The sequence below is a fragment of the Mytilus californianus genome, unplaced genomic scaffold, assembly GCF_021869535.1.
Source record: "Mytilus californianus isolate M0D057914Y unplaced genomic scaffold, xbMytCali1.0.p SCAF_6, whole genome shotgun sequence".
Lineage (NCBI taxonomy): Eukaryota > Metazoa > Mollusca > Bivalvia > Mytilida > Mytilidae > Mytilus > Mytilus californianus.
Window position 1 is genome coordinate 94,237,801 of NW_026262712.1, and position 20,781 is coordinate 94,258,581.

The 20,781-nt window shown below is 33.1% G+C and overlaps 1 protein-coding gene across 1 annotated transcript in view; it reads left to right on the forward strand.

Moving 5' to 3' along the window:
* The window catches only part of LOC127704693 (sodium- and chloride-dependent glycine transporter 1-like), a 49,011-nt gene extending 37,191 nt beyond the window's left edge, over positions 1-11,820 (forward strand). The window contains exons 11-14 of the mRNA XM_052208829.1: positions 2,615-2,714; positions 3,628-3,728; positions 5,458-5,628; positions 11,625-11,820. Of these exons, the coding sequence (XP_052064789.1) occupies positions 2,615-2,714; positions 3,628-3,728; positions 5,458-5,628; positions 11,625-11,765 (513 nt within the window). The 3' untranslated portion in view covers positions 11,766-11,820. The remainder of the gene's footprint in view (positions 1-2,614; positions 2,715-3,627; positions 3,729-5,457; positions 5,629-11,624) is intronic.
* Positions 11,821-20,781: the final 8,961 nt, after the last annotated feature.

Here is a 20,781-nt window from a genome sequence, read left to right on the forward strand (position 1 = left end):
ATAGTTCAAAGTGTGGTGAGTATGCTGAAAGAATCTTTCCCATAGAACTTCAATATGGATACAGATACAGGTTACTCTGCCTCATATCTTGACTGAGGGTAGGTTGAGAACAAAACTTTACTACGAAATGGATGATTTTATTTTCCAAATTGTGAACTTTTCATTTTTATGTAGAAACATTCCAGTAGCTCCCGCGTATGTAGTATACAATTCCGAGTTGATACTATATTGAATGGCTGGCGTTTCTAGCTTTTTTGATACAGGGTTGCTGTTTACTAGCTTAAGAAAGTTATTGAACCAATGATTATAAGTGGTTAAGTCGAATTCATCCATTTGAACGTTTTACAGACACCATCACAAGTTTTTTTTATCGTTATAAAATATCGGAGTTACATATAACACCGGATAAGTTCCGATTTTCGTAACCGTAATCCCATCTTCTTTTCCTTGTTTGTGATATCATCGAATGATACTTATCATCAAATTTGTATTTATCGTGATCTACATAACGGGAGAACATGAGATCATCCCTTTTTTGTAGGGGTTCATGTATCTTTCTTTAGTTTTCTATTTATTTTTTTGTGGACATTTCTTGTCTTTTCGTCGTCCCTTGTGTTATGTAATGGCCTTTTCGTTCTTCTTCTACAATGAATTTTGAATGTCCCTGGTATCTTTTGCCTCTTTTTCACTCATGCGTTCATAATTCATTTAAGCAGATTAAAGGGTTGTGTGACACTAAATAGATTTATACAAGAGATTGAATTATTTTGATTAAAGATGGATGAATCAGGCCCGTAACCAGGTTGTATCTAAAACGAGGTGGTGTGTGTCTTGACGCTCTGACTCATTTTATACATCACACAAACTATTATGTAAAAACAATGGCATATTTATCTAATTAATGTTTTGTGTTAACATACTCATAATATGCAAAGTGGTTGTTTTCAAAAGGACAAAGTACAACAGACGCAATAAAGACTAAACAATGTTTTATTTTATTTTAAAATAGCGAAACAAGAACGAGTAGATTATGTTGTTGATTTTGTTTTAAATTGTTCGATCAAAACATTTCTATCAAATAGACAATAGATTCAAAATATATAACAAATAGTTCTTAACTCTGACTTATCGTAACCAAATGAAATGAAAGGACATGGTGTATCATTTGATGAGGAGGAAAGGGACAGCGATTTAATTTCTGTTTTGCATCTATAGTCACAGATGCCGTCAACTTGGTGCAAAAACTATCACCTCACTGCAAGCACATTGCAAAATTCTATTTTTCCATTTTCCGCTACATTGCTGATCTCCTGTCACTCAATAACCAACATTTCAAAATATTTCAGTTGTCTTTTAATTAGGCGTAAAGGTATGCTTCTTATCTTGATCTTTTTCTCAATATAGATACAGAGAGATGACTTTAAACTGGAATCTATGACAAACATGATGATTTCAACTTTTCAATAGTCAACTTCCTATTTCTCAGCAGTTACATGCCATCTGCTCCATTGTATTGATTGATTGATTGATTGATTGGTGTTTAACGCCACTTTCAACACTATTGTGCTATTTCGTGGCGGTCAGTTTTTATTGGTGGAGTAAGCCGGAGTGCCCGGAGAGAACTACCGACCTTCGGTAGGAAAACTGACAATCCTAGTCAATTAAGATTGGAGTCCAGTGCACCTGCCCCGTGCGGGATTCGAACTCACAAACTTAGTGTTGACTGGCTAGTGATACAGTAGTTCGACTACTTAGACCACTCGGCCACCGAGGCCCCTGATCCATTGTATGCCGTATGCCTATCTCATTTATGCATAACACTCGTGCATGTAGTTACTACACGGACTTCGTTAGCAGATGCATACTCCTTGCACAAAAACTGCTCCAACAGAGTTCTAAGGAAGAAAGGTTGAAATCGTCACTAAATGATTTGTACGGTCACCACGAATTGGTTGACCGAAACAATATATACATGTTGAACTAACTAGCGATAAACTGTGCAGTCTAAGTTCTTTAGATACCCGAATAATCTCCAAACTTTAATTTTACCAATTGTGTTCTCTTCCCGATTGTGATATTTTGATTGAGTGTGATGGAGGGTGATGCATGAATAGCAGCAAACGCTTATCCTGTCGACGCACCTGGTATCGCACTCTTTGGAGTTCATGCGATTCCTCGTTTTTGTGTTTTTAACTTGGGTCATGTCGATATTTCTTCTTTATCGATTTATGAGATTTTAACATTGGTTAACTACTGTTGCCGATAAAGCTAGATGTTGATCACGCTAGATAAGTACATTGTAGGACACAGCTGGGAGGTAATATCTACTAATTTATAAATTACATCTAGCAAAAAATCTTACAAATACTGTCATAAATTTCCAAAAGATATATAATTCAACAAACTCTCACGCAATTACAAAATATTTACATTGTGTATTATAAGTAAATATATATTTTGATAAAATAAAAAGTCCTTGGTACAGAAAATATAATTTAAGAATAAGAAACACAAAACATCACATTGTTAATCGAATATTGTTACTGTTAGCGCTTTCATCGCACTCCTATGGTTCATCATACAAAAATATATTTACTTACGTAATTTATTTTAGGGAGGTATATACATATTTCAACTTGTTGACTGGTATGTTGCAGCATTTTCATTACCAATATTTGGATTCATAGAGTGTATTATTTTCGGATGGATTTACGGTAAAATGAAATTTAAAAGAATAGGTTTTTTATCCTGTTTTCCAGCTGCCTTGCTATATATCGATTATTTATGTTATACTAATGCGTGTTTGGTGTCATACAGTTCACCGTGTTGATATTCATATCGGTGTACTTTCTGCGCATTGTAAAGTTAATAAATAACATGTATAGTATATATAATCCGGATTGTTCAATTCCTTTTTTGTAATGTCATTGGACTCGGAATTGCAATTTCTTTGTGGAATCATTACTTGGGTTTTCGGTTCTCGGTTCTCGGTTCAAATACTCGCAAGTTCTCGCATACGCGGATCCTATTTGTAGTTTAATTGTAAAATTGGTGTTATTGTATTGTCTCGTTTATTTTCTTTAAGAAATTACCGTGAGCAATACAAAAAATAATCGATACATGTACAATCCAATCTATTACACAAGTTAACGATCCGTAAACTGTCAATCACTTTATTGACATCGTCGGAGCCCGAGAATAAGTCTAATTTGATGTCGCATGTGGCTCATCAAAAGAAATTTAATACTGATTATTTGAAGACGTTAATTTTGTCGATAACATTAGATCAATCTATTACGATATAATCATTAAAAGACACGTGTGATTGATGGCCGTTTTGCAGATGATTACGACGGGCACTGATCAGGATTTTTCTCTTTTACATACATGGTTGTTGGTGTTATAGTGCCACAAATACATGTTAATTCATCATCACATTGGGTAAAATTATGATTTATTTGAGTATACGAGCATGAAATTCGCACTCAAGTACACGTTGAAATCCCTTCATTGGACTCCTTGATTATGTCAATTACGCCTAGATGTATAGATTTTTCATTACTTTGTGAATATATAGGTTTGTAAGATTATGTGTGTCTTTATTTATTGAACTTTACTCTTCCCTAGGTGCAGAAAGATTTTCACACGATGTCTATCTAATGATTGGTAGAAAAGTTCCCGCTTTTTTTCGAATATGCATCGGATTTATTACACCGATAATACTCCTTGTAAGTTCAAAATTTATTCTTGATTTTTATTAATTAGATCATGGATACATTTTTTACGACCGTTGGACTTAAAACATCATTCCCTTTTACTGTGAAAAAATGTAACACATTTTCTATTTCAACGACAGCGTATATTGGTTGTTTAATATATCGAACTGAAAGGCGGCTAACCGATAGTCAAATAGAATCATTAAAGATATCATTTACGAAATGCATTCAAAATTCAGTATGGCAACCGAAAGCACTTTGTGGAGTTATTTGTTAAAAAGACATTTCATTGGCTATCGCGCTTTCATAAGTAAGCAGGATATTTAGTTTCGAATATTAAATATTGAATATATACTTTGATATTGCTTTTAATCTCGTGTCTAATTTCAAACTTAAATATAGAATTCCGAGTTTCGAAATTCTAATGATCCATCTGAACTTTTTGAATATCGAATTTTCAGTTCCGAAATATCCTTTTGGTATTGTTTGAACTCCCTATTTTCTGTAACCCGTACGAAATAGGTAGTAGGATTCCACCTAGACACTTGTAGGAATGTAGTAGGAATCTACCTAGAATCAAAGATTCTATATAGAAAGTAGGCGGACAGGGAAAATGAAAAAAATTCTGACTGGATTTTTTATTCTCTCACTGGCAAAATCCTACCATCTAGCTGGAATTTTAAAAGTCTGTATGGATTTTATTCTGTTTTGAAAATATGAAGTGGAAATTTGGATAGAAAATCTTATTCATTTTCCTACTACTAGATTCCTACCAGAATTAATTTATTCCTGCTAGAAAATCTTTCTACATGGAATCTTTTTAGTTTCTTAAACTGGATTCCTGTTTGCTGATGGCACACATTTTGCTGTGTTATTAATGCAACCAAGTTCCAGTTCACAAATTCAAAAGTTTGAGGATAAAAGAATGAAAAGTTGTGTTGGAACACAATGCTGCAAGGGTCAAACAACTACATTATTGAAATATAAGAAAATATGGCTCATGTAGATTGAAGGTAATTTTTATACTTTTAGATGAAATTTTTTATCTGTTTGCCAATATATTTAGTAATCAGTTAATTCAACAATAGTGCATAATTTTACTCATTATTTGTTCTTTACTCTTTTAAAATTCATCTAATCAACATTTTTGCCTATCTACTTATATAACACAATTTCTAGCTGGGATACATTTATTTATCACAGCTTCCTCATAAATTTCAAAAGTCAACTTTTTTTAAATGAATATATTCCATGCATTTCCTTTGTTCTTTGTTGTTTAGATTCAAACTTAAATGATTGACCCAGTTGTGTATTTGTGAATATACACTTACATTTTGTATATTTTTAGATTCCTACTAGAAAATATTTTTTTCTATGTGGAATTTTGAAAAATTCCTACCAGGTTTTCTAGTAGGAATTTTATTTTCCCGCCAAATTATTCCTGCTAATTTAAATATTCCTGGTAGGAATATACAATATTCCTACTAAGAAATTCCTGCTAATTTAAATTTTTCGGCTATTTTCCGTGTGGATTCCTACTACTGTCTGACTAGAATATCACTCTTTTCTGGTAGGAATTCAATGCAATATTCCTACTTTATTCCGTATACATTCTGTGTGGAATATTTCATACAGGAAGAATCACAAATTGCCAATTATAAAGGTACATGTTAGAACGTTATTATTACTAATTGTACTGTGTTAATACACTTTCTACTGATACCAAATGCTATCTTTACAGGGATTAATTGTATCTAGTTTCATAGCTTATAGACCTCCAACATACGGATCCTATACTTACCCAGAATTTGCTGTAGCATTCGGAACCATTATATCTGTGATACCAATATTACCGATATTCGTATTTGCTTTTATAGCAGTAAAGAATGCTGAGGGTCAGTCATTGAAAGAGGTGAGGTTTATCAATACTGCAATTAAGGTCGAGTTACAGTAAATGGGCTTTGTTGCAGATTTTGGTTAAATTTTGCATACCGTTTTGGCTCGATGAACTATAACTACATGTATCAATCGAAAAAAAATAAGCATTTATCTCTTTTATTATCTGACAGATTACTGGTTGATTTCTTTCAAAATAGGTGAACTTTTGTATAGAAAGCACATAAAACAGGCGAAAAACTTCTTAAATTTGTCTTTAAATCATCAAATCTCTAATTTCAAATCCCTAGATTTTTCTTTAAAAACTATGTTGTTGATACAGAAATTTCCGTTGTAATGAAGTAAAACAAAAAGTAGGGTCACCGACTTCGTTCTAATGGTATACATCATTCAAAGTGGTGTTAAAGGTGAAAAAACAAACCACAAAACGTCGAAATAATCGTAACGTGATCGCGTTTTAGGCCATAAAACGCCGAATATTTACGTTTTTCACTACAAAATAGGTAACAAATTGGTTAAAATAAAATAACAAAAATACCAAGGAAAATTCGAAATGGAAAGTCCCTTTCAAATTGCAAAATCAAAATCAAACACATTAAACGTACGGAAAACAACTGTCATATTCTTGACTTGGTATAGGCATTTCCTTATGTAGGAAAATGGTGGATTAAACCTGGTTTTATAGCTAGCTAAACCTATCACTTGTATAACAGTCGCATAGAATTGCATTATATTGACCAAAGTGTGTGGGAGCAAAAACAGACATAATACGTAAACATGTCAAACATAAGGGTACAGCAGTCAACATTGTGTTATAATCTTAATCCCTATAAAAACAAAAAAAATATGTTAAAAAAGAAAAATCAATTAAAAGGCATAAAGACACTGTATAGACAAAGCACATAAGCAAAAATGAAAGACTAGACCAAAAAAGAAGTCGGTGACCATATGATTTACCCATATCCTCAGTGATTGATATAATCTTGCATCCAGTTCATGTTTAGTTATGGGCATAGAAAACTCTGTTGTCCATACAGCATATTTGCATGCCAATCTCAAATAACACCATTAGCAAGGCTTTCTCTTAAGGAATAGTATTCCCAAAACTCAAAACAAAAATGTCTTCAACACTTTTATTAAATATTATTCTTTTATTTCTTTACAATGCTACTAACAATTTCAAGATACGTGTACACAGTTCTTTATAAATAGTTTCACAATTCAATAAGTTCTCATGAATTCGACCACATACAAACTTATAAAGTCCCGCTAATGCAATGAACTCATATCAAAATGAACATTATTTGAATCACATCTTCAGCATGATGAAAGCTTGTTGTAAGAAAAGGGACTTCACCTCCAAGTGTCAACTATGCTGGCTTGTCGCTTATTTTACTGTTGTTGGATCAAACTCACTCTTTACTTCCCAATCAGGAACATTGACAATTGTATTTCCATTTGATTCTTCTCAACTCTGCTGAAAATATATTAACCAATAACAACTTGTTTATTTGTACTTGTACAGCATTAGTCACTCTTCAAAAAGGAAAAATCTCTCTACAACCCACGTGGAAAACCACTAGGGAATCAGTGTCCCTCGAACTGTAGAAAAAGAAATTTAAATTAAAAAATTTCACCATACATAAAATTTTAGTATACATTGGTATACAAAATCATTCAACATTATGTTTAGTAAATAAAACAAAACAAAAATATTGCAACAATTAATCTTCCAAGTCAAACAGATTTTTGTGACATCTTTCAACACATCAAGGAAATTATATACAAATCCTATAATAAACATCTCAAAATTAGGGACAAATTTTTAGAATTACTTTTAAATACGTTCAGTTAAACATAAAGCTGTTCCATCACAGTTTTTTTTTTAACTCAAGTATCGTGCCATACTGGCATCTTCTGCCTTTCTCTTCAAAAAAGAAAAACATAATTTAGTGTTATGTCTATATTTACACCATTTCTTTTTTATATTATTATATTTTCTGAAATCAAATCATTGCTTAAACATGGAATTTTTACTCACCAGATTCTGATCAGAAAAATCCTGTCCTTTAAGGTTGATCGAACTCATTGACATGAATTATCGTGCAATGTCATATTGCTTCTCCTTCATACATCAGCTTGTCAGTAACACCCATGATCTGAAAACATAAACATTCTATTCATATTCTATGTACATTCAAACAGACCGCTGAACGCGGACCTCGACGAAGACACCTTATAATTCAATACACATCACTCCAGCCAACAAAACTAATACCAAGTGACATGTAATTTCACACTAAATGCTTTCACTTTCTCAATCTTACTATTCTTTTCTAACAAAGTCTTATTATACATAAAATATTTTAACAAAGTCCAATTATACATAAAATATTTTAACGCGATAGCTCTTTGACCGCCGTTTACTCGACGCACAGCATACCAAATATCTGACCACCTGGGTTAATAATATCTACCCATGGCAAGGTCTAACTCCCAAAACATTTCACCACCAAGGTAAAAAATGACCACCTAGGTCTATTAAGAAGCCCCCAAGGCGAATATAAATGACCACCAAGGTCTTAAAGCCACCAAGGCTAGTATTTTCTATTTAATGTTGCCACCAAGACAAATGTAAAAAATTATAAAAATGACCACCTAGGTCTATTGCCACCAAGGCATATATAAATGACCACCAAGGTCTTAAAGCCATCAAGGCTATATTGCCACCAAGGCAAATGTAAGTAAAAGTTAAAGAATATAATTACTTTGCCGGCAACACGTGGAGCACGACCATCCCACAGCTTGGATATTGAAAGAATGAGGATGTATCACATGTACTTCCGCCAAAAATATCAACTAATGAGGTTAATTTTATATCATTAAAACGGAAATTTATCAACAACATATAACATACCACATAAGTATAATTAATGATATTAATGAATTTGATAAGCTCCTTAAAACATCAAACATCTCATTATGGGTAAGAAAAATCAATGAATTTGAAATTATAGAACTTATGATTTAAAGACAAATTTATGAACGTTTTTCGCCAATTCTATGTGCTTTCTATACAGATATTTGAGAGAATTAAATCGATAATATTTCAAAACACAAAGATTAATGCATTATTTTCGATTTTCAGTTATAGTTAAAAGAACACAATTCTAACAAAATCTGTGACATATTCCATTTACTGTTCCATGACCTTAAAATACATTTCATAGTATAGAATAGACACAATTATTACCGACATTGAAATTTAAAGACCACAAAGAACAACACTTAAAACAAAAGCAAACGCAACACGAACCCCTTTTGATCAAAACTAGGAGTGATGTCAGGTGTTCTGGAAAGGTTATCAGATCCTGCTCTACATGTGGCAACCGTCGTCTTGATCATGTTAGTATAAATATGGTGATCAGTCTAATTTGGTTATGTCTCATTCGAGGAAAATAGGACGGGAGTGTAGTAATGACAATTGGATCATATCTGTCGTCATCTGTGAGACAGATATTCCATAACGGTCAACCAACTCGTGCTTGCGTTCGTAAAACATTCAAAGGAATGACTTCAACTTCACCATTTAGTTTTATAGCTCCATTGTAAACAGTATTCTATTGAGGAAATCATGATAAGAAATACAAGCTCTGGAATATCGTTTCAACTGTGAGATATATACTCCACATGCAAGCGCTGCTGGAATGTTGTTGCTACATATGGATGAAAAGTTAACAATTTTGAAACCTGAAATCATCAATTTTGTCGTAAAGTGTATTCTCAAACGTCCTCATTTTTAAGTTATATATGTAAGTCAAGATATGAGGCAAATGCCGTAACTGTTATTGTGTAATCCTTTATTTCAAGTTTGATGGGAAAGAGGCGTTCAACATAGTCACCGCAATTTAAATAATGTGGTGAGAGGACATCATCTATATAGCGGATCGTGAAGTTAAGAGAAAATGCTCCTGTATGAAGGCTGTCTCATACGAATAAAGTAAACAATTGGCAAGTGGAACAATTGGTTCTCTTGGGAATGCCGATTGTTTGTTGAAAAACGCGTCTTCTACACAAAATACGTTTTCCATCAAGACATAAAGCATTTTTATACTGATAGCTTTAGCATAAAATGTGTTCAAATCAGAGTACCTTTATAAAATAAAATAAAGAAAATGTGGCATGATTGTGTAAACAATTGATGGATTTAGACTCACTATATTTCTGACTTTTGAATAACATAAAATGTTTCGCAGAGAATTGTTAATGCCAATGTTTAGGTCTCCGGTAATCACGTGGCCCGTCGATTTATTCTGCGGATTCATATATTTTCGTGGGTACCAATGTTCGTGAATTGAGGAATAATTGTTATTTCGTTGATATTTGACTTCGTGGTTTTGCCAACGTCTACATACAAGCCTAAACAAAATCTGTACTTTTTTGAACATTTAGATTCGTGGTTCACGTATACACAAGAAATTCACGAAATATTAGTACCTCAAGAATAATAATAAATCCACAGTATATAAATTTGGAACTAGCACAGTTGCAGTCAAGAGGTTACGACTTCAAGTCGTTTATATAAAGAACCGGCAACATGTGTTTATAATTGACAATTTTAGTTGCAATTGGTTTGGTATTGGTATAAGAGAGGATACGAACAGTCTTGATCTTTAAAGTATTGAGGTATTTTAGATTGAAATGATTTATGATGTAGGATATTGGTTAAGTTCATGGCATCGAAACCTTTGTTAGCAAAGGAATGTATCGGAAATGATCTTTTCGCTGTTTTCTTTTTTCCAATGCGAACCGGTCTGGAGAGTTTGTGACTGGCAATATCCGAGATGATAGCTATATATTTTTTTTGGTTTAAATAGGGATTTCTCACAGTAGTTTCCATGCATAAATTGTAAAGGACATATATTTTTGGAAGGGGTAATGAATAACGCTTTGTAATGAATACACAGCTGCTTCTATAAAAATAGCACAAGGTCATAGAGACATCATGGAGTGTAAGTGATGTATCATGACGATGTAGGATTTAATGATAAGACTGATTAAACTGTTGATAAACAATGTCATGTACATTGTGGCTACTATCTGATCTATGCTTATTAATTAGATATAAGAAGATGTGGTATGGGTGCCAATGAGACAACTTTCCATCCAAGTCACAATTTGTAAAAGTAAACCATTATAGGTCAAAGCTTCAACACGGAGCCTTGGCTCACACCGAACAGCAAGCTATAATGGCCCAAAAAATTACTAGTGTAAAACCATTCAAACAGGAAAACCAACAGTCTAATCTATATAAAAAACGAGAAACGAGAAACACTTATGAACCACATCAACAAACGACAACCACTGAACATCAGGTTCCTGACATATGACAGGTGAAAACAAATAAAGCGGGTTTAAACGTTTTAATAGACGTCAACCTTTACCCTACTTGAAACAATAGTGTAACTTATTAAGCCTTCTTTTCGTTTCACCGACATATACCAACCCACAAAGGTTACACTCTAATTCCTAGACTCGATTTGTTGATTTACATTTTGATCACCGTAGCTAATGTTAAGTAAGGTTTGTTAGTTAAAGTGTTAGTAAATACAATGTTACATGTGTTTTGTTTTGGTTTTACATTTGGAAGTGAGACAGTGTTGTTCAAATCAATTAAAGTCCACAATGTTTTATAGTACAATAGTACACGACCGGATGTGACGATTATTGCTAATGTCATTAATATATTATGGAAAAATTATAGGAAATGTAAGCCCTAGAATATTGTATCAACAGGGAGAAATATATACCATATGCTGGTGCTCTTCAAATCTTGTTTGTGAGAGTTGGACAAATATCTTTAGAAAACATGGATTTTATTCAATGTAGTATTTCTCACACCGTGATTTGGGTAACCAGATAACTATGAGTTTCCACACTACAACTTACTCAGATAAAGGGAACAAACTGTAAACAAAGCGTGTCTTTTATTTTAATGTATCTTCTTTGCAGAAAATCAAGGCATCTTTAAAACCAAGTACTACATGGATGCCTGTATGTCAAGAATATCAGGAAGAATATTTGGATGCCGAAGACAGCAATCACAGTGTTCTTGATAACCTTAAGCTTAATTTGATTGGATCCAAACAATAATTTGCATAAACATTATCAAATGCTCATATGAGTTTTTAGTAAATTGTGGACGACACGCACGTCTGGCGTATTGAATTTTAAGCCTAGTACCTTTTTTCAGCTATTATTCGTGTGTTTCTTGTCCTATATGTTCTCCCATTTATTTGTATTGTGGTCCTGTCGTGTAATGTTGTCGTGTTGGTGTTGTGTTTGGCGTTGCCATAAAAGCGGGAGGTTTGGCATGTCACAAAACCAGGTTCAACCCACCATTTTTTTCTTAAAATGTCCTGTACCACGTCAGGAAAATGGCTATTGTTATATTATAGTTCGTTTCTGTGTGAGTATACATTTTAATGTTGTGTTTTTGTTGTGTCGTTGTTCTCTTATATTTGATGCGTTTCCCTCAGTTTTAGTTTGTAACCCGGATTTGTTTTTATCTCTATCGATTTATGAGTTTCGAACAGTGGTATACTACTGTTGCCTTTATGTATAGTTATAAATTAGGCCGTAATTTTCTTGTTTGAATTTGTTTACGATTTTCATGATTCTTTATAGCTGACTATACGGTATGGGTTTTTCTTATTGTTGAAGATCGCACGGTGACCTATAATTGATATATATTTCTCTATCATATGATCATATGAATTGTTGTGAATAGTTGTCTCATTGGCAATAATACCACATGTCCTTATTTTTGTATACTTTAATTTTTGTATGTAGTCATATCAAGAATGTTCGTTTATTGTCTATGAATATGTCATCGACATGTGAATACTATAACGACTAGATCGTTTCAATTCACAAAAACATGATTTAGAGAATAAAGAAATCCAGCGAAACTAGTGATGTGCTATTTTAGATTTTTTTTTATTGTTACCAAAACTTGAATGTGACGTACCGAATAATCTATTGGGTTTGTATACGTACTGTCAGGAGCAACACGACGGTTGCCACATCTGCTTACCCTTCCTGATCACCTGAGTTCACCCCGTTTTTTTATAGGTTGAAGTCGCTACGTCTTTAGTTTTTTATGTTGCGTTTTGTATACTGTTTTTTTTTTTTTTCTTGCCATGACATTGTCAGTTCGTTTTCGACTTATCTTCCTGAATATTTCTTTGGTATCTTTCGCCTCTCGTTTGTTTATGAAACATAACCGAAGACGACATCATCAACATACTGGACTTTTTTATCAATAAAATATTTGTTCAGGTTGGTGTATTTATATTTCAGCAGACAGTCGATATTCCGATCAGTACTAAATGAGCACCACTCCTGACAGACTTGTTTTATACTCATAAGATGCAGAAGTTTTATATAGAAACTGCTCAAAGACAAAAAAACTAAAAGTCTTCTAGAAAAGTTCTTTAATTTTACTTTCAAATATTTTAATGATGTCCTGTTTTTAAATAGTCATCATTTCAATGAACGCTTACTTCTTATATATCCCAAAGAACTTGATATTAAGGATACTACCGAAACTAAAAGGCTAGATTCATATCTTGATCTTTTCCTTGATATTAACACAGATGAACTACTTCAAACTAGAATCTATGACAATCGTGATGATTTAACCTTTCCAGTTGTCAAATTCTAATTTTTCAACAACAAGATAAACCTTTATTCTATCGTATAGCGTTCTAATATCTCTGTAAATACGTTAAATTTGTCCATGTTCACACTATAAGCCTTCATAAATAGGGATGCGCTCGTAACACAAACACTGCCCCAACAGAGTTATGAGGAAGACCGATTGAAATCGACGCTACATAAGTTTTACGATCACCATTACGAATTGGTTGACACAATACGATGTGTTGGTGTGTCAACTCACTAGTGACATATTTTTATGGCCTCAAATCTTTAGATACAAGTTTAGTCGTCTGATGTGTAATTTTACCTTGTGTCCGTTTCCCGATTGTGACATTTTGGCTAAGTATGGATTCGATTGGCTGGTGATACATGCTTTGCAGGATTCGCCTACCTATAGACGCATCCGGTCACGCACCTTTGAGAGTGCATACGATTACCTTAGGTTTTGCTTGTTAACTTAATTTGTCGCTTCGTAATCGATTTACGAAACTTGCACATCGGTAACCTACTGAATCTTTAATTAATGATTCATTGGTGTACATGGTGTTCATTTCTTATGTAAAACGCTCCATTTTAGTTGCAAAATAGAAAAGCGCAAATAAATATTGACATTTAATTATGCTATATTGTCATGTAAATCTGATTTTTTTTTAATTTTGTAAGATAAATATATCTTGAAATACAATGAAAGTTTATGTTAATGGCTGTGTTTGTATTGATAATATAAATAAAACTGATCTTAAGAGATAAGTCGGCGGTTCGTTATTTCGACATCAAAAGTCTTTGTTAAGGGATGTTTAATATATTACAATTTAATCTAATTGAGTCATATCAAATGCATCCAAATTGCTAATTTATTCCGTTTTTACCTTTCTTTCAAGATATTATCATTTCCAATTCTAAAAGGTAAACAGCACCATATTATGTATTTGTAAAGAGCTTGCCTTGTGGCCTGGAGGTCATAGGTTCGACCAAAGCATGTGTCAAACCAAATTCAAAATCGGCATTTGGTGTTTCTACGCCAAAAACTTTGCATTTAGTAATACGGGGCAACGATATTCCACACGGAATCAGAAAAACGTCTCCAAACCAGATGACATGTCTTCATGTTGATGTTACCTTGTGAACAACGCATACCAATTTCAGGATTTTCGGTCTTGTACAAAGCAGGTTTTATATTCATATATCATTAATATGTTCTCGTCCTATATGCATGTGCTATTTGCCACTGGACGATAAAATTAAATCAACCATCATCCATCTACATCTAAATCTGAAAGAAAGATGGTTGATACTTTATGCAAAAACCACTGCTGTAAAGTTAACTTTGATATGTCTATTTTCTATTTACATACTTGCTGAATAAAGTCTATTTAGAGTCTTCATTTCCAAAATAAGTCTCCATTGAATACTTAAAAATGAACAATTTAAGCGTAATAAAAAGATTGAAACTATAATATGAAGCACTATTTAAATTTTTGCTGCTTGAACTGGCATGTCGATGTTCTTCGTGTGATCTTCAATACTAGAATTGAAATGTAATAAAAGATATGAATACATTAATGATTAGGGACAGCAAATCAACGACAGAAATAATAAAAAGACAATAGTATCAAAATATACAATAATTTTCATCCTACAATTTCTCATCGAAAAAAATAACCTGCAGGTTTTTATTCTTCAAATCTACTTTTTTTAAATAATAATTTTGAGCAAATTTTCAACAAAAAATCGATGGAGAAAAAACAAATCCGGGTTACAAACTAAAACCGAGAGAAACATACCAACTATAAGAGGAAAACAAAGGAACAACAGGAACACTGAAGTGCAACAAAAACAAACGCCAACATACATAGATACAAACTATTTGATAACAACTGCCATATTCCTGACTTGGTACAGGACATTTTAAGACAAAATGGTGGGTTGAACCTGGTTTTATGGCTAGCCAAACCTCCTGCTTATATTACAATGTTAAAAAACGTCGCTAAAATGACAACACTACGTAACAGAAGTACAACACAAATACACGCAAGAACACTCATCACAGAGAAACGCACAAACAAATAATATAATAGTCGACACAACATGCAAACCGCAGAACAACAACGAACATCTTCCATCAACGACAGACACCACAGGACATCACAAACAGTGACGCACTTACGTAACGAACATGCAATTTCGAACTTTATACAATTATTTTCACAATACCAGTCCAAACAATTTTCATGACAATGATGGTATTGAAAGGCTATTTTATAATTATTTGGATTACAAACGATAAGACATAACACATTATCCAACCGAAACCATAACAGAAACATCAAAAATAAATACATAAATGTTGGATGTACAAAATACCGAGGCACGTCGTATAGGCTTAGCAATGCAAATTCACACTCGGTATAACAGTCATATTCGGGAATAGGTCACGTTCGGTACTTAGAAGACAGACGACATAGATGTTAAACCACAATCTAAGACGTGGTAAAAATGTCATTAGTTAGTTTAGACACAGACACATCGTATTGATCAACCAATTCGTGATGGTGTCCATAAAATTTTCGGAGTGTCATTTTTAATCTTTCCTCCTCACAACTCTGTTGGAGCAGTTTCTGCGTAAGGAGCACACTCCTGTATATGAAGTCAGTATAGTGTGCACGAGCATAACGTATCAATTGAGATATGTAAACACCATATGACGGAGCAGAGGGTATGTTACTGCTGAGAAATGGGAAATTGATAATTGGGAAGTTGAAATCATCCCGTTTGTCATAGATTTTAGTGTGAAGTCGTCCATCTGTGTCAATATTGAGGAAAAGATCAAGGTATGAAGCAGTCCTTCTTGTATCAGTAGTATCCTTAATTTCAAGTTCACTGGGATATATGAGATGCAAGTACTGACTGAAATATGGGTAAGTTTTTTGTTGATACCAAGAACATATTTGCAGAACCTTATAAGAAGATCTTCACAATCCCAATCCTTATATAAAGGTCATATATTTCCTGGCCTTTTTTTCTTTTCAGTAAGATTGAGTATTCTCCATATATCACTGCCATAAAGGGTTATTGGCTTAATGATGTGTTCAAACAAATGTAATAGTGTGCGAACAGACGAATTTAAACATGTCAAACCTTTTTTCAACTTGTAATTGGATTTACATGCTTTATTATAAAGATTTTTTTTGCCTCTGTGAATTTTCCGAAATATTAATTCCTAAATATATATAGTATGAAACACATTATTTTCTGTGTTCAATTTCAGTGTGTCAGTATTGGCAGCCTATCATCAAATGTGCCCATCCTTCGTTATTTGTCACTTCGATATTGACTCCTTTATTTATGAGTGCATCTATAATTGAATAATACCCGTGCTCAAATAAAAAATGCATCTTTTGTTGCCTGGTTAACATTTGCTTGATTATCAATCAAATAATTATAAAGTCTTTCATGCCCCGTACGGTATGTTAATGACAACGGTGTAAATCCCTTACTGTCGGACAAATTTGCATTTGAGATCTTGTGGAGAAGTAATGTTACTATTTCGTCATGTTCCTTCTCACAAGCTATCAAAAGAGTAGACAATTAATATATGGTAACTTAAAAAATATATTGGTACCTTTTTTTTTAAACGATAACACTAACTTTGTACAACCATTTTCACATGCAAACACAAGTGGGGTAGAGCAACTGTTGGTGGTATTTATTTTGGCGTCATCCTTGATAAGCAAATAAGTGATTGTTTTAAAACCAACTTTGCAAGCCGATATGAGCACGTCTCATCCATTCGCTGAGGCTTTGTTTACATTGGCTCCATTACTTTAACACTTCTCTACAAAGATCTTAACTCCACTCCGGCATGCCGCTGAGAGGGGAGTATCTCCCATATTATGGCTATGATAACTTTCACTAAATTTACCCAAATGAAAATAAACAAGAACTTCCTGTACATTTGAACATGCTATCAAAAGAGGAGTTCAGTATGCGAAACTAATATGAAATGGATGCTTCATACCATCAAAAGCAGTCAATTGTGTTGTCTCTTTTATTGATATCGACACCGTGATCTATGATGAGCTCAACGATATGTCGGTAACCTTTCCTGCGTGCAGAATGTAACGATGACCCCCAAATGCACATAAGGACCTTTTGAAATGAGAATTGCAACAATTTCCACATAACTACTGAAGCTTTCTAAAGAGCTGTGTTGCAAGTATAACCGACTAGATTAATGTCAGCATCGTTTTAAATCAACATTTCATCAACATTTTGTTTCTCTGTTTATACATGCCCATATGTAGCCATCTTAATAGACGTGTTAGGAAAGGGATTTACATACTGCGCTGATGTTAAATAACAATACCGATACAAGATTTAAGTGTGGACTTTCTCAAAATGCATTGGCCTTTCGTAGATCTTTATACATTCATTTGTATTTGTTTGATTTAGGAGTGTAAAAAAAAAACTTAAAAAAAAAATATATGTAAGGGTCAAGAATGGGAATGACGGATTTTACGGCCACAAGTCCAAATATATACATTAAATGATATGAGTAGAATATGTTTAATAGTCAAATAACTAAGTTTGTCTCTCCACAAGTCCAGCATATAATTCAACAATTTGATTTGATTCGTGTCCTGGATGTCTCCACAGTGTTCCGACAACCCTTTATGTTTTAAACGTCTGATGGCGTGTTCGACATAAACTTGACATTCGTAAATTCTTCTATTTAGCTTTTGCATTTTCTTTTTTCTATACTTTAGTATACTACTATCTGGGTATGAATGCAATGAAAGGACATAAGGACGAATGAACGAAAGAATGGACGGATGGACCAATCCACTCATCACTATATATCGTCCAATTGAGAAAGCGGAGTAGATAGTGAATGTGAGGCAAAACTAAAAATGAAAGAAATCGAAAAAAAAGTTGCCCGACATATAATTTAGCAGGTTTGCAAGAGGTGACAATGAATATTCCATTTTCAAAATATCCTCCTGACCCAACGATAATAAAATCAACTTCTACATATGAAAGTTAAACGCCACTTTCAACAATATCTTAACTAAATCGTGGTGCTCTGTTTTGTTGGTGGAGGAAGCCAAGAAAAAAAGTTCCGAACCTTCACCGAAACGTAAATTTAACATGCTTGAATAGTGCTCAAATGTAGTAATCTTTTAAAACTTAATTCGATAACCTTTTTTTGTCCGAAAAACTGACTGACAAAAGTTGATAGAAAGAACATGTCAGTACAAATGTAAATTAAAATAATTAATTCACACGTTTTAACGTCTTTTAGGTATTGTCCCTTTTCAGCATTACATTAAATTGCCAGAGTGACCTTTCTAGACAAAATGAAAAGATAAAGATAATTGAATTCGCTTTTGTTTTATTCGGGTTTTTTTTAAATTGTCAAGTACACAAATTTATAGTTTTTTTTATGAGAATTTAAAGCTACACATTTCCCTATTCTAGAAAATGATATAGAATAAGGAGACGTGGTATGATTGCCAAAGAAGACAAATTTCCAACAGAACCTTAGAAAATGAAAAGATAAAGATAATTGAATTCGCTTTTGTTTTATTCGGGGTTTTTTTTTAAATTGTCAAGTACACAAATTTATAGTTTTTTTATGAGAATTTAAAGCTACACATTTCCCTATTCTAGAAAATGATATAGAATAAGGAGACGTGGTATGATTGCCAAAGAAGACAAATTTCCAACAGAACCCAAATGACGTTAATGTCTGCAACTACACGTCATCGTTTGGCCCTCAACAAGGAGCAAAACCCATCCTGCATAAAAGATAAGAAAGGCCCCGACATGAAAAGTATATTTCAAATAAACGAACATTTTATACAAAGGTTGATGTAGAGTAAAAAATCGGATTCGGATGTGATTTGTTTGCAGTGTTTTTTTATTCATTTATTTTGATCACTTTTCGGATTATCCTTGTAGTCGTTCAACAAAATAGTAAGAAGTGGGGGAACAACGATCTTAAACTAAAACGATCACTACTATGAAACAATGCAATTTTATGATAATCATATTAATAATGATCGTGTTATTTTGCTGGATCCTCCTCGGTGTATTACGGAATATATTGTGATTATTTTAATGTTTAAAAATCATCTCAGCCTTATCAAACAAACCCATACAGGTAACTATAATGAATTATTAGCTGTGCTTTTTGAGAAGGTCCCCAATATACTAGCCTATTTAACATCAGCGTCAAAATCGTATTGACTTTCTTAACACGTCTAACCAGATGTGTTTAATCATCTGTAATCATAAAACTCATCAATCAGAATTGTAAAATCACAACAACTTCTTTTCAAGGATTATAATTGGGTTCTTTGGCTGATTAAATTACTATTCCCAAATTTTATGAAAGTTAAAATTTGATAGTTGTGTCCAAAATAATTACAAATGATATCAAAGAGCCTATCATGGGTCGGTAAGAACCATACATCTGAATTTTTGAAATATGTATGCGTGAGTGCATGAAACTGGTCGAGAATTGACTGTTTTTAAAGGTATGAGCATCCATTTTCTACCTTCTGAATAATAAAGCTTTATACAAATAATTTACACCGCCGCCGGATAGTAATCCTTATAAGTTTCGCATACTGCGACTTCCGTGGCAGGCGAGAAAAAAAAGGATGATCAAAAAGATCAAACATTTTGGAATTGGAAACTTAGTTCACAGAAAATAAATCAACACGTAAAAACAAATTAAAAAACTAAATTTTAGGATTTTTCATCGCAAAATCGAAATTCGGAACTGAAAGAAGACTCCTAAAAAATAACGAAAGATGAAACTGAGAATCTGCACAAATCCACAAAGATTAGAAGTTCCGTTAGTGCATTGGCTACCTCAAAGAAGTAGAATTAACTCGAAAATATTTCGATAAATTATATGTTGAATGAATGAGACATGTGCTTGTGATGATTATTGCTTGAATATATATTATGTGTTTCTTATTCTATATGTTTAAATTAAAGCATGCATTTATATTTTATTCCAATTCTTGGGACAGATTTTTTTTTCTTGACGAGAAGCGGTGTTGTGTGCAAAGATTATAAATTGTAACACAATTAGCCTTTATTCATTCGTTTCATTCGTATTTCCCGGCATATATTTTACGGCGAATCTAGATCATACTTATTTTCACTTTCGCACAGTTGTCTGTTTTAAACGCAATGATTTTTTTTTATATTTGTACATAATCAGCTTATTCAGATGTTATTAATGCTTTTAATTAATCCATATTTATTCTTTGATAACGTCAGAATTAACTAAAATTCTTCTTGTCAACTCGAAGACTGTTTTGGTTTACTTTCATTTTTGTGTACACACTTACTTCATACAGAGTGTGTTGATTCTATCGTTTTCAGAAAATATAGTCAGTTTCAAGTTAGAGCATTGAACAGCTGATTTTGA